Source organism: Aquarana catesbeiana, linkage group LG02, assembly GCF_042186555.1.
Source record: "Aquarana catesbeiana isolate 2022-GZ linkage group LG02, ASM4218655v1, whole genome shotgun sequence".
NCBI lineage: Eukaryota > Metazoa > Chordata > Amphibia > Anura > Ranidae > Aquarana > Aquarana catesbeiana.
The window spans coordinates 639430002-639442676 of record NC_133325.1 but is presented as its reverse complement, the minus strand read 5'-3'; the positions used below and the strand labels follow the sequence as shown (position 1 = coordinate 639442676).

The following is a 12675-nucleotide window of genomic DNA, read 5'->3' as shown; positions in this document are numbered from 1 at the left end:
GCGGCCTGCCAGGTTGCGTGCTCGGATAAGGGTCTGGTATGGATTTTTGGGGGGACCCCACGCCGTTTTTTTTTTTTTTTTTTTTTTTTTTTGGCGCGGGTTTCCCCTTAAAATCCATACCAGACCTGAAGGGTCTGGTATGGAATTTAGGGGGAACCCCACGTCATTTTTTTTTTTTAATTTTGGCTGGGGTTCCCCTTAATATCCATACCAGACCTGAAGGGCCTGGTATGGAATTTAGGGGGACCCCCACGTCATTTTTTTTTTTTTTAATTTTGGTTCGGGGTTCCCCTTTGGGGAATTCCCATGCCGTTTTTATCAATGAACTTCTATGTGTATTGTCGGCAATGCAATAGCCGCGGGTAGTTTTAAATGAGTTTTTTCCTTCAAAATGTCATTTTGCTGTCAGACTGTTCTAAACACAGGAAACATGCGCCCCTTTACAGGCACACTATAGACACCCCCCAGGTACGAAATTTAAAGGGATATTACACTTTTATTGATTGACTTTAAGTATTATTAAAATCACTGCTCCTGAAAAAACGGCCGTTTTTAAAACTTTTTTTTGCATTGATCCATGTCCCCTGGGGCAGGACCCAGGTCCCCAAACACTTTTTATGACAATAACTTGCATATTAGCCTTTAAAATTAGCACTTTTGATTTCTCCCATAGACTTTTAAAGGGTGTTCCTCGGCATTCGAATTTGCCGCGAACACCCCAAATTGTTCGCTGTTCGGTGAACTTGCGAACAGCCAATGTTCGAGTCGAACATGTGTTCGACTCGAACTCGAAGCTCATCCCTAAACAAGAGCAAGGTTTGGGGTTCTACTCAAACCTGTTTGCGGTACCAAAGCCAAATGGGGATATCAGATCAATTCTAGATCTACGGAATCTAAATCGGTTCCTGAAGATCCGCTCCTTTCGCATGGAGTCAATCGGATCAGTTGTTTCCATCCTACAAGGAGGAGAACTTTTGGCATCCATCGTCATCAGAGATGCATATCTGCATGTCCCTATATTTCCTCCTCACCAGAAGTTTCTGCGATTCAAAGTAGAACAAAGACAATTTCAGTTTGTAGCCTTGCCCTTCGGGCTAGCTACAGCACCCCGGGTATTCACAAAGGTACTAGCCCCACCTCTAGCAAGGTTAAGGGCACAGGGCATAACTGTCTTGGCTCACTTAGACAATCTATTGTTAATAGACCAGTCGTTGGCCCGCTTGAAGCAGGATTTAGCCATTACAAGCATTTACCTGGAGAATCTGGGTTGAATTCTCAACCTGAAGAAATCCTCCTTAAAGCCACTAAAAAGGCTGGAGTATCTGGGCCTGATCATAGACACAGCCCTGGAAAGGGTGTTCTTGCCTCCCGCAAAGATCAGCTCCATACAAGAGCTGGTGCAGATGGTCAGGTCAAAGAGAAATCCCTCAATACGTCTTTGCATGAGATTATTAGGAAAGATGGTAGCTTCATTCGAAGCAGTTCCCTATGCCCAATTCCATTCAAGACTGTTTCAAAACAGTATCCTGTCTGCTTGGAACAAGACAATTCAACCTTTAGATTTACCAATGCGGCTGCCCCCAAGAGTGTCCCAAAGCCTCAGTTGGTGCAGTAGTCACGACAGATGCCAGCCTTTCAGGCTGGGGAGCAGTACTACAGAAGACGACTGTCCAGGGACAGTGGTCAAGAACCGAAAGAGCCTTGCCCATAAACATCCTGGAGATTCGGGCAGTGTATTTGGCTCTGAGAACCTGGACCTCCAGGTTAAAGAATTGTACTGTCAGGATCCAATCGGACAATGCCACGGCCGTGGCATATATCAATCACCAAGGGGGCACCAAAAATCTTTCAGCTCAGAGAGAGGTGAACCAGATTCTAACTTGGGCAGAAAAGAATGTCCCATGCCTATCGGCAGTTTTCATTCCGGGAGTAGAGAATTGGCAGGCGGACTACTTAAGTCGCCAGCAGTTATTCCTGGGGGAATATGGTCTCTTCATCCCGAGATTTTTCAGGCTGTTTGCCAAAGATGGGGGACTCCGGACGTAGTTCTAGCATCCAGGTTCAACACGAAGCTAGTCAATTTTGTGGCCAGGACAAGGGACCCACTCGCTTACGGAACAGATGCGTTGGTGACTCCATGGGATCAGTTCTCACTGATCTATGCATTTCCCCTGATTCAGTTGCTACCTCAACTTCTTTGCAGGATAAGGCTGGAAAGAAAGTCAGTAATACTGGTAGCACCAGCATGGCCCAGAAGGTCATGGTATGCAGAGATTGTAAAGATGGCAGTGGAGGGTCCATGGCTCCTCCTACTAAGGCCAGACCTGCTATCACAGGGGACGATATTCCATCCTACTTTATGAATGCTAAATTTAACGGCCTGGCTATTGAGACCCACATTCTGAGAAAACGTGGCCTTTCCAGGGCAGTTATTTCTACTTTAATGCTAGGAAGCCAGCTTCTAGAGCTATATATTATAGAGTCTGCAAAGCTTATGTTTCTTGGTGTGAATCTAAGGGTTGGCACTCTCGAAGATATATTATAGGCAGAATTCTTGCTTTCCTACTAGTAGGCGTAGAGATGAAGTTGGCCCTGAGTACTATTAAGGGCCAAGTCTCAGCCTTATCCATTTTATTTCAAAGACCACTTGCTACGCATTCTTTAGTCCGGGGTTTCATGCGAGGAGTGATGTGGATTGATCCGCCAGTTAAATTACCCTTAAGCCCTTGGGATTTAATTTTAGTTTTGTCAGTCTTACAAAAACCGCCATTTGAACCATTACAGCATATTCCCTTAGTCCTTCTGTCTAGGAAGCTGATATTTTTGGTTGCTATATCCTCAGCAAGGAGGGTTTCAGAATTGGCTGCTCTTTCCTGTAAAGAGCCATATTTGATTATTCATGAGGACAGAGTGGTGTTACGCCCTCATCCAGGTTTTTTGCCAAGTGATTTCAGGCTTTCATCTGAATGAAGATATTGTCCTGCCATCGTTTTTTCCAAACTATGTTCCAAGGAAGAAAAGTCACTACATTGTCTTGATGTGGTGAGAGCAGTGAAGATCTATTTAAAGAAAACTGCTCAGATTCGTAAGACTGATGTCTTATTTATTCTGCCAGAGGGTCCTAAAAAAGGACAGGCAGCATCGAAATCCACTGTTGCTAAGTGGATTCGGCAAGTTATAATTCAAACTTATGATTTAAAGGGAAAGATTCCCCCTTTTCAAGTTAAGGCACACTCTACCAGAGAGGTTGGTACTTCTTGGGCAGTGCGTCACCAGGCCTCCATGTCTCAGATCTGCAAGGCCGTGACTTGGTCTTCAGTACATACATTTACAAAATTTTATCAAGTAGATGTAAGATGGAATGAGGATATTGCCTTCGGGCGCAGTGTGCTGCAGGCAGCAGTATAATTCCTCAAGGTCTGGGGGTGCCCTACGGGTTGTCTCTCCCTCCCCTCAGGTAGCTTTGCTATGGGACGTCCCATTAAGTAATTACTTGAGGCCCTGTGTCCTATGATGTACAATAAAGAAAATATGATTTTTTAAAACAGCTTACCTGTAAAATCCTTCATAGGACACAGAGCTCCTGCCCCTCTGTTTTATGGGGTGAGAGTATATTGCTTATATTGCTTGGCTACAAAAACTGAGGACTCCTGGAAGGAGGAGTTATATAGGGGAGTCAACTTCCTGTATTTGTTATACCAGTGTCAACACCTGAAGGTAGGCCCATAACCCACTAAGTAATTACTTGAGGCTCTGTGTCCTATAATGTACTCCAAGAAAAGGATTTTACAGGTAAGCGGTTTTACAAAAATCCTATTTTTCATTATTGGAGAGACCTGATATGTCTGACAATCGCTTAAGGGAAGACATTCAATTGGGTAGAGTGGTATGTGGTTGGGTTAGCGTTAAGAGTAGGTCGTCAGCAAACAGGCTCATTTTGTACGAATTAGGTCCCAACTCAATGCCTCGAATATCGGGGTTAGATCTGATGAGGCATGCCAGTGGCTCCAAAGCTAAGATTAACAGGATTGGAGAGAGCGGACAACCCTGGTGGGTGCCTCTGTGCATCTGCAGAGGTGTAGAGTGGTATGAAAGATAAAGCACTGTAGCCGAAGTGTTATGGTATAGTACTTTCAGCCAGGATAGAGAGTGAAGTGGAAAGACCCATTTGCTTAGAGGGTAATGTAAGTTAGTCCCATAAAAGAGAATCAAAGGCCTCTTGGATGTAAAGAATAAGTATTATGCTAGGGATGTGTTTTTGGTGGATCAGATGGATGATTTTATGGGTGTTATCTGATGATTGGTGTAGGGGGACAAAACCCACCTAGTCCTTTTGGATCAAAGTGTGTAAAAAAAAGTATTTAATTTTGGTTGCCAGGATCTTAGACAATATTTTAATATCCACGTTTAAAAATGAAATGGGGCGGTAGTTGGACTTGCCTTTTAATTTCATATCTTGGAGTACAGTGCAGGATAGAGGCCTTTTCCCTCCATTCTGTTTCTTATTGCTTGCTCCAAAACTGGAGTCCTATGTGGGAGGTTATTGGAGGATGCACTGGAGCATTCCAGCATAGCTTTTGCAAGTGTCCAGTCACCTGGAGGTAGCGGCATATAAACCATGGTCTAGTACTAAACAAACCGTGTCCTGTGCTGGATTCCAAGATATGGAATTTACATTCAAGTCAAAATTTCTGTTTCTACTTAAACCCTCTTCTCACTCAGCAGATGGTTACCTCCCATGCCCTGGAGTGGGACTGTTTTTTTGGTGTTCTCACATCCTTTGCAGGGCTATGATCGTCACAGAACTTTAAACTTGCCTGTGTGCAGGGAAAATGATGCTGCAGGGACTAGTCTAGCAGCCAAACACTGCATATTATCCCCTTCCCGCCGAGCATACGCAGATATGCTGTTTCGGCTTTAGGGGGTTATACCGGGATGATGCCCGCAGCTGCAGGTACCATTTTTTTTTCTTTTTTTTTTAGAGTGGGCGGTCAGCTTTCCAGGGTTAGCAACCGATGCAGCTCCTGCGGTTGTTATCCCGGAGGAGCGGGAGGAGACGTCCCCCCCCTCCTGCCGCCTTCCGCTGCTCTTACCGGTCCTCCCGTCCCACCGGGAGACCGATCCGCCATTTCCGGCGGCTAGAGACAAACTGGCACGAAGCCGGAAACTGCTTTGTTCCAGTCTTCTCTCTGTAAAACACGGAAGTGACGTCACTTCCTGTTTACTCGGCTGCCAATGGCGCCGGTTTTTTAAAAATATACAGTATTCAGAATCGCTGTTTTCGGCGATCTGAGTAATTTGAAGTGCAAAGGAGGGATCAGGGGTCTTTTAGACCCCCGATCCCTCCATAAAGGGTACCTGTCACCAACTATTACTGTCACAAGGGATGTTTACATTCCTTGTGACAGCAATAAGTGATCAAAAATTTAAATAAAAAAAAAAAAAAACACAATGTAAAAAAAATTAAAATAAATGAAATAAAAAAAAAAATTAAAGCGTCCCTGCGAGCTTGCGCAGCAAAGAAAACACATACAGAAGTCGCGCCCGCATATGTAAACGGTGTTCAAATAACCGATGTGAGGTATCGCCACGATTGTCAGAGTGAGAGCAATAATTCTAGCACTAGACCTCCTCTGTAACACTAACCTGGTAGCCGTTATTTTTTTTAAAATGTCGCCTATGGAGATTTATAGGTACTGTAGTTTGGCGCCATTCCACGACTGTGCGCAATTTTAAAGCGTGACATGTTTGTTATCTATTTACTCGGCGTAACATCTTTCACATTATACAAAAAATTGGGCTAACTTTACTGTTTAGTTTTTTTTTTTAATTCATGAAAGTGTCTTTTTCCCCAAAAAGTTGCGTTTAAAAGACCGCTGCACAAATACCGTGTGACATAAAATATTGCAACAATCGCCATTTTATTCTCTAGATTCTCTGCTAAAAAATATACATAATGTTTGGGGGTTCTAAGTAATTTTATAGCAAAACAGATTTTAAACACCAAATGTCAGAAATAGGCTTAGTCATGAAGGGGTTAACCTTAACACATCATTCCCACCGTGAAGCTAAAGAGGAGGCAACATAATGCTGTAGGAATGTTTTCTGCAGCATGCTCTGGAAGGCTTGAGGATAGAGATTAGAATGAATACAGCAATATAAATGGAAATCCTGGAAGAAAACCAAATGCAGGCAAAACTAGGCAGATTGACTTCACTAAGGCAATGACCACCAAGCACCAAGTCCCAAACTTCACAGTAATGGTTTGAAAACGGCAGTGTGTATTGTCTTAAGCATTGACTATTCGACAGAAGCTGGTCATTAGACTGGCTTCTGTTGAACAGAGAGGAACACACACACACACTGCTGAACAGATGAATTTTGGTACAGGTGTTTAGAGAGGCATTGTGAATCAGTAGTCTTTTAGGCTGGGTTCACACTGGTCCGACAAACGCTCCGACATTGAGAGCTCATGTCGCATGACGTGTGAAATTTAATGTTTCCCTATGGGAGCCGTCCTTACTGGTCCGACACAAGTCGTTCCGACTTTAGAAATGCTCCCTGTACTACTTTGGTCCGACTTTGATCCTACTTCAGCCTATTGAGTATCATTGAAGTCGGATCAAAGTCGGATTGCCGTCTTGCATGATCCGACTTCGGCACGCGACTTGTGCTCAGATGTTCTTGAGGGGGAACTCCGCGCCAAATTTTAAATAAAAAACCGGCATGGGTTCCCCCTCCAAGGGCATACCAGGCCCTTGGGTCTGGTATGGACCTTGAGGGGAACCCCCTACGCCAAAAAAACGGCGTGGGGGGTCGCCCCCAATCCATACCAGACCCTTATCCGAGCACGCAGCCCTGCCGGACAGGAATGGGGGTGGGGACGAGCGAGCGCCCCCCCCCCCCTCCTGAACCGTACCAGGCCGCATGCCCTCAACATGGGGGGTTGGTGCCTTGGGGGAGGGGGCGCGCTGCGGCCCCCCACCCCAAAGCACCTTGTCCCCATGTTGATGAGGACAAAGGCCTCTTCCCGACAACCCTGGCCGTTGGTTGTCGGGGTCTGCGGGCGGAGGGCTTATCGGAATCCAGGAGCCCCCTTTAATAAGGGGGCCCCCAGATCCCGGCCCCCCACCCTATGTGAATGAGTATGGGGTACATGGTACCCCTACCCATTCACCTAGGGAAGTGTCAATAAAAAAAACCACAGTACACAGGTTTCAAAATTAATTTATTGGGCAGCTCCGGTATCTTCTTCCGACTTCTCCCGGTGTTCCGCCTCTTCTCCCGGGCCCCGCCGCTATCTTCTTCCAGCTCTATTGCCAGCGAGGGGCCCGGTCTGCTGCCGCTGTCTTGTCGCCGCTGTCTCGCCGCTTCTTCTCTTCATCTCTTCTTCCGATGTTGACACGACGCTCTCCCCGGCTGGAATGCTCTCTGTGCGCTCTGCTCTGACTTATATAGGCGGTGACCCCGCCCCCTTATGCCGTCACAGTCCCTGGGCATGCTGGGACTGTGACGGCATAAGGGGGCGTGGTCATCATTGGCTGACAGCTGATCATGTGGTAAGGGGCTGGGATCGACCCCTTACTCGGATCTGTGATCACCCGAGTCTCAGTGATCACAGCGCGCCCTGCAGGGGGCGCGTTCAAAGGGGAGGCCGTCATATGACGGCCTCCTGGTAATTCAGGTCCGCGCTGTGGCCGTCATTTGGCTATAGCGTGGACGGCAAGTGGTTAAATCAACGTGCAGAGATCTGTTATCACTTAGACCAGTGTTTCTCAACTCCAGTCCTCAAGGCGTTCCAACAGGTCATGTTTACAGGATTTCCCTCAGATGAAACAGCTGTGGTAATTACTAAGGCAGTAAAACTGATCAAATCACCTGTGCAAAATAATGGAAAGCCTGAAAACATAACTTGTTGGGGCACCTTGAGGACTGGAGTTTAGAAACACTGGCTTGGACATGATAGAATGTGGACGTGTTAGAAAATGCACAAAATTAAATCAACTGTGATTCAGTGTTACTTGACAATAAAACCAAACAGGTGAATACTCTTTAAGTACAATGTGTTTAAGTATCTCACACACACACCTTTCAAGCAAACTATCTGAGCTGTCCCAAAAGTTTTTTCGTTGTCTGAAAATGTTTTTGCTTTTCTGATAGGACTTGATCCATCACAGTTCCGAATTCAGCATCACTATCAGAAGGATGAAGAAAATGAGGCTTTGTTGGGAGGTCCTGCTCAGATAACCGATGAAGAAAAATACAGAGACTGTGAGCGTTTTAAGTTCTGCTGCCCCAGATGTGGAACCGAGAACATATATGACAATGTTTTTGATGGCTCGGTTAGTATAGTTTTATTTTGAATGTATACACCAATCGATTCACTCCAGTTAGCATACTTTATCATGCTAGCTTCTTTTTTTTTTTTAATTACACTTTTTTAAGCTTCTTGCACATTGGACTGTCTGGCTGCTGTGTCCCTCCCAGTACTTTTTAAAGTTTGCAGGTAGCAGGGTTGGACAAGGCACCTGTGTCACCCCTACCCCAGGCGCACAGCAGTTAGATGGCCCTGTGCACGAGGGGCCTTACACTTCATTAAATTTTACTGCTTACTAGCCGATAACTTGAGCTGCATATTGTTGGGGAATGTATTCATACTTTTAGCTTAAGTTAAATGATCTAAAATTTAACAAATTTTACAGACAAACCTTACATTGAAGTGTACTAAATTCTACTATTAAGAGGTGCAGTATACATTGTTGACTTCATGTGCCTGTGCAACTCATTTAAGGTACCTTTCCTGTGACCTATATGATTTGTCTGCAGCCAAAAAAAAATACAATTAACCACTTTCCTACCGGGCACTTTTACCTCCTTCCTGCCTAGGCCAGATTACAGTGCTGTCACAATTAGAATGACAATTGCACAGTCATGCAACACTGTACCCAAACAAAATTTTTATATATATTTTTTTCACACTAATAGAGCTTTCATTTGGTGATAATCACAACTGGGTTTGCTAAACAAACGAAAAAAGACTGACATTTTTGAATTAAAAAAAAGTGTTTTTTTTCTATAGTTTGTTAAAATTTTGCAAACAGGTAATTTTTCTCCTTCACCGATGGGTGCTGATGAGGCTGCACTGATGGGTATTGATGAGGCGGCACTGGTGGGCATGAATATGGGGCACTGATAGGTGGGACTGCACTGATAATCAGTGCAGATATCCCTTTAACACAAGCCAGTTATCAGCTTTCTTTTCTCATGCTGAGAGCGTGAGGAGAAAAAAGCTGATAACCAGCTTGTATTGACGCCCGAGAACAGCAGTGAACACAACTGATCGCGTGGTAAAGGGCCGCTGTGATTGGCCCTTTACCGTGATCGGACTTGATCAGAGCATGTTGCAGGAGGCGTGCCGGAAGCGCAATCATGGGAGCTAAACCTTTTTTTTTTTAGTTTTGTACAGAGGGGTCAAGTTTTATGGCCACATTTGTATTGTTGTCTGTGCTACCCTTAGGGGGATTAACTGTCACTTCCTGTCCCAAGTGACACATTTTTTCTCATTTATTACTCCAAGTCTGTTATACTGATGTCCCCACCCTCTTGTATCTAGCCCTGATGTCTCCAACCCAAAATGTTTAGCTTATGGATGAGTTTACAATTGGTGAAAACTATCTACACAACAAATTAAACAACTCTTAACATAAACGAGGAAGAAATGCACCATTTGCAGTAGTAATCAATGGTAATGAGAGACAAACCGTTAAGTAAGGAGTTGATTACAATTCTAATGTAGCCCATTTGAATGCACTAATAACTTTTTTGTTATGTTAAACTATTCCAGGGGTGTCCAAACTTTTTTCAAAGAGGGCCAGATTTGATGAATAGAACATTCTTGAGGCCGACCATTTTGCCTGACATTCTTAAACCATAAAAATTTGGTCTAAGTGTGTCCGTCCGAGCGCTAACACACGGCCCAACAAGAATTCTCTTGCCTTTGTGCGCTGTGTGGTGAATAGATGAGCTTGGGCGTGTTATTTGGATATACCGGATTTAATCGGCTTATAACACGCACCTTCACTTTAAAAAGGAAGTTTCAGGAAAATCTTAAATTTTAAATAAACAACTGTGAAGCAAAATAAGGGTCAGTGCCCATCAATGCAGCCTAATCAGTGCATATCGGCAGCCCCCGCGGCATTGCCATGAATGCGGCAGCCCCCGCGGCATTGCCATGAATGCGGCAGCCCCCGCGGCATTGCCATGAATGCGGCAGCCCCCGCGGCATTGCCATGAATGCGGCAGCCCCCGCGGCATTGCCATGAATGCGGCAGCCCCCGCGGCATTGCCATGAATGCGGCAGCCCCCGCGGCATTGCCATGAATGCGGCAGCCCCCGCGGCATTGCCATGAATGCGGCAGCCCCCACGGCATTGCCATGAATGCGGCAGCCCCCATGGCAATGCCATGAATGCGGCAGCCCCCACGGCATTGTCATGAATGCGGCAGCCCCCACGGCATTGTCATGAATGCGGCAGCCCCCACGGCATTGTCATGAATGCGGCAGCCCCCACGGCATTGTCATGAATGCGGCAGCCCCCACGGCATTGCCATGAATGCGGCAGCCCCCACGGCATTGCCATGAATGCGGACACACCATTGCCGTCAGTGCAGCCTGATTCATATCCATCTGCAGCCTTGGAGGAGACAGGGAGGGGGCGGGACGAGCGCCAACAGATATACAGGAGAAACTCCTGTTTACACGGCGGCCTCTTTAAATGAAAGTCCCGCCTCCTATGATGGACAAAACAATTGTCCAATGGCAGCGCAGGAGACGGGACTTCCTTTTACACAGGACGCCGTGTAAACAGGAAATTCTCCTGTATCCTGTACGGCGATTGTCCCGCCCCCGCCAAGGCAGCCAGCATATCTATCTTTTTTGGCCCCTGGCGCTCGGGGATTCGTTGGGGGTCACAAAAGATATATATGTCAAAATTACCAGGCGGGCCGTGATTCGCCCGCGGGCCGGACTTTGGACATGCATGAACTATTCAGTGTGATGTACCTTTACATCAAATATATCTTGCAGCTTCTATGGCCTATTGTGGCGCTTCCATTTTAAATGGCATCAAAGTTTCAAAGTCTACATGTTTTGGCACCATAAGCATGGAAATCCTGTGTTTTTGCTTTGCAATCTTACGCTGAATTATTTTCTTAACTCATTGAATCAGGTCCATGTGTAAATTGTTGTAGCTTATCTTTTGCTCATCCCACATCTCTATCTTTAATAAAGAGTGTAGTTAATTTCTCCTTCTGACTTTCCACTTCAGACATTAAAGTTGCTTGGTGCGTTCCTGCCCATGAACTTATGCCAAAAAATGCATCATCGACCTTGAAACTCAAAGCAAAACTGGGCCAGCTTGACAGATTCTCCCACTGTCAGCCACACATTAGTTTTGGCATGTAATAGGCTGTGAAATATTATAGAAGAAAAAAAAAAGTAGAAAATTGGAAATCGTGGTTTCTTTTTATCTAAATTAAAAGTAATTATTTTAAGCTAATTTGGACAAACAGCAGATGTTTTGCATTTTTTATAAATCAAAGGAAAACAACCATTGGTAGCAAGTGAGAGGAAAAGGCAGACACAGATCAGCAGTTTCATGCTAAATCCTTGACTTTTGCTTCATTACAGCTGTAAATAAAAAAGCTAATTGCACAGAGACTTGACGATTTGCAGATGGGCTAGCTTCATAAGAGCCGGATGTCAAGCTCTGAAATCTTTTCCACCTGGAATTTCTCAGTAATGGGGGGGTTGGATGAATGAAATGTTAACAGGGAAGGGGAAAGGTGAGTGCTTATAGGCAGGCTTGAGCTGAAAATGGGCAATTTGAGGATTGTTTCATTTTTTTTCTGTGAGAATTTTCATTTATTCCCACCTGTGCAAAATACATAAATAAAATCACAAAGTCTTGCGTGGGGAATTTTTAGGAAGACAAATTTGCTTTTTTTTTTTTCTTTCCATAGGAAACCTCAGATTAAAGCCTTGTACACATGATCAGATTATTGGACAAATTTTCCTGTTTTTTTGTTGCATGCTAGTCTCAAAGCAAACAGGTTACTCACCATCAGAAATTTTCGTATGACGGAATTCAAAGTCAGAAGTGACGTAATGTGTTGAATTGTTTTGTATGTGTTCTTTCATTTCTGAGCATGCCTATTCTTGTTCTTCAGATTTTTTTTTTTTTTTTTTTTTGGCCGAAAGCCATAATAATGAAAAGAAATCAGACGTGGTCACATCAGACAAAAATTTTGGAGCCTGCACAAACAGTTTTTGTCGGCTGTCAAAAGCAGCATACTAATGATCAGAAAACCGGCAGATCGTTCATTGGCCTAAATTTAACTTCAGATTTTCTGATCGTGTGTACGGGCCTTAAGGCTTCATTCTCACGAGGCGGATCTGCTGCCACGGAGTTCGTCTCTGTCCGCCAGCTCAGCGGGAGACCTCCGTTGATCTCTGCTGAGCCGGGGGATGACAGGTCCCTCTCTGCTCACAGAGCAGGGAGGGGCTTGTCGAGCGCCGCTGGTTACTATGGAGAGATCGGACGAAAATGGATAGCATGTCCGTTTCTATCAGATCTCACCCGATTCCGATCCACCAGGGACAGATGCGAACGTAGGG

The 12675-nt window shown here is 45.0% G+C and overlaps 1 protein-coding gene across 2 annotated transcripts in view; it reads left to right on the top strand.

Moving 5' to 3' along the window:
- Positions 1-12675, top strand: part of POLA1 (DNA polymerase alpha 1, catalytic subunit) — a 717861-nt gene that overhangs the window by 384639 nt on the left and 320547 nt on the right. For both annotated transcript variants that reach the window (XM_073616430.1, XM_073616431.1), the window contains exon 33: positions 8161-8342. In XM_073616430.1, coding sequence (XP_073472531.1) covers positions 8161-8342 — 182 coding nt within the window. The remainder of the gene's footprint in view (positions 1-8160; positions 8343-12675) is intronic.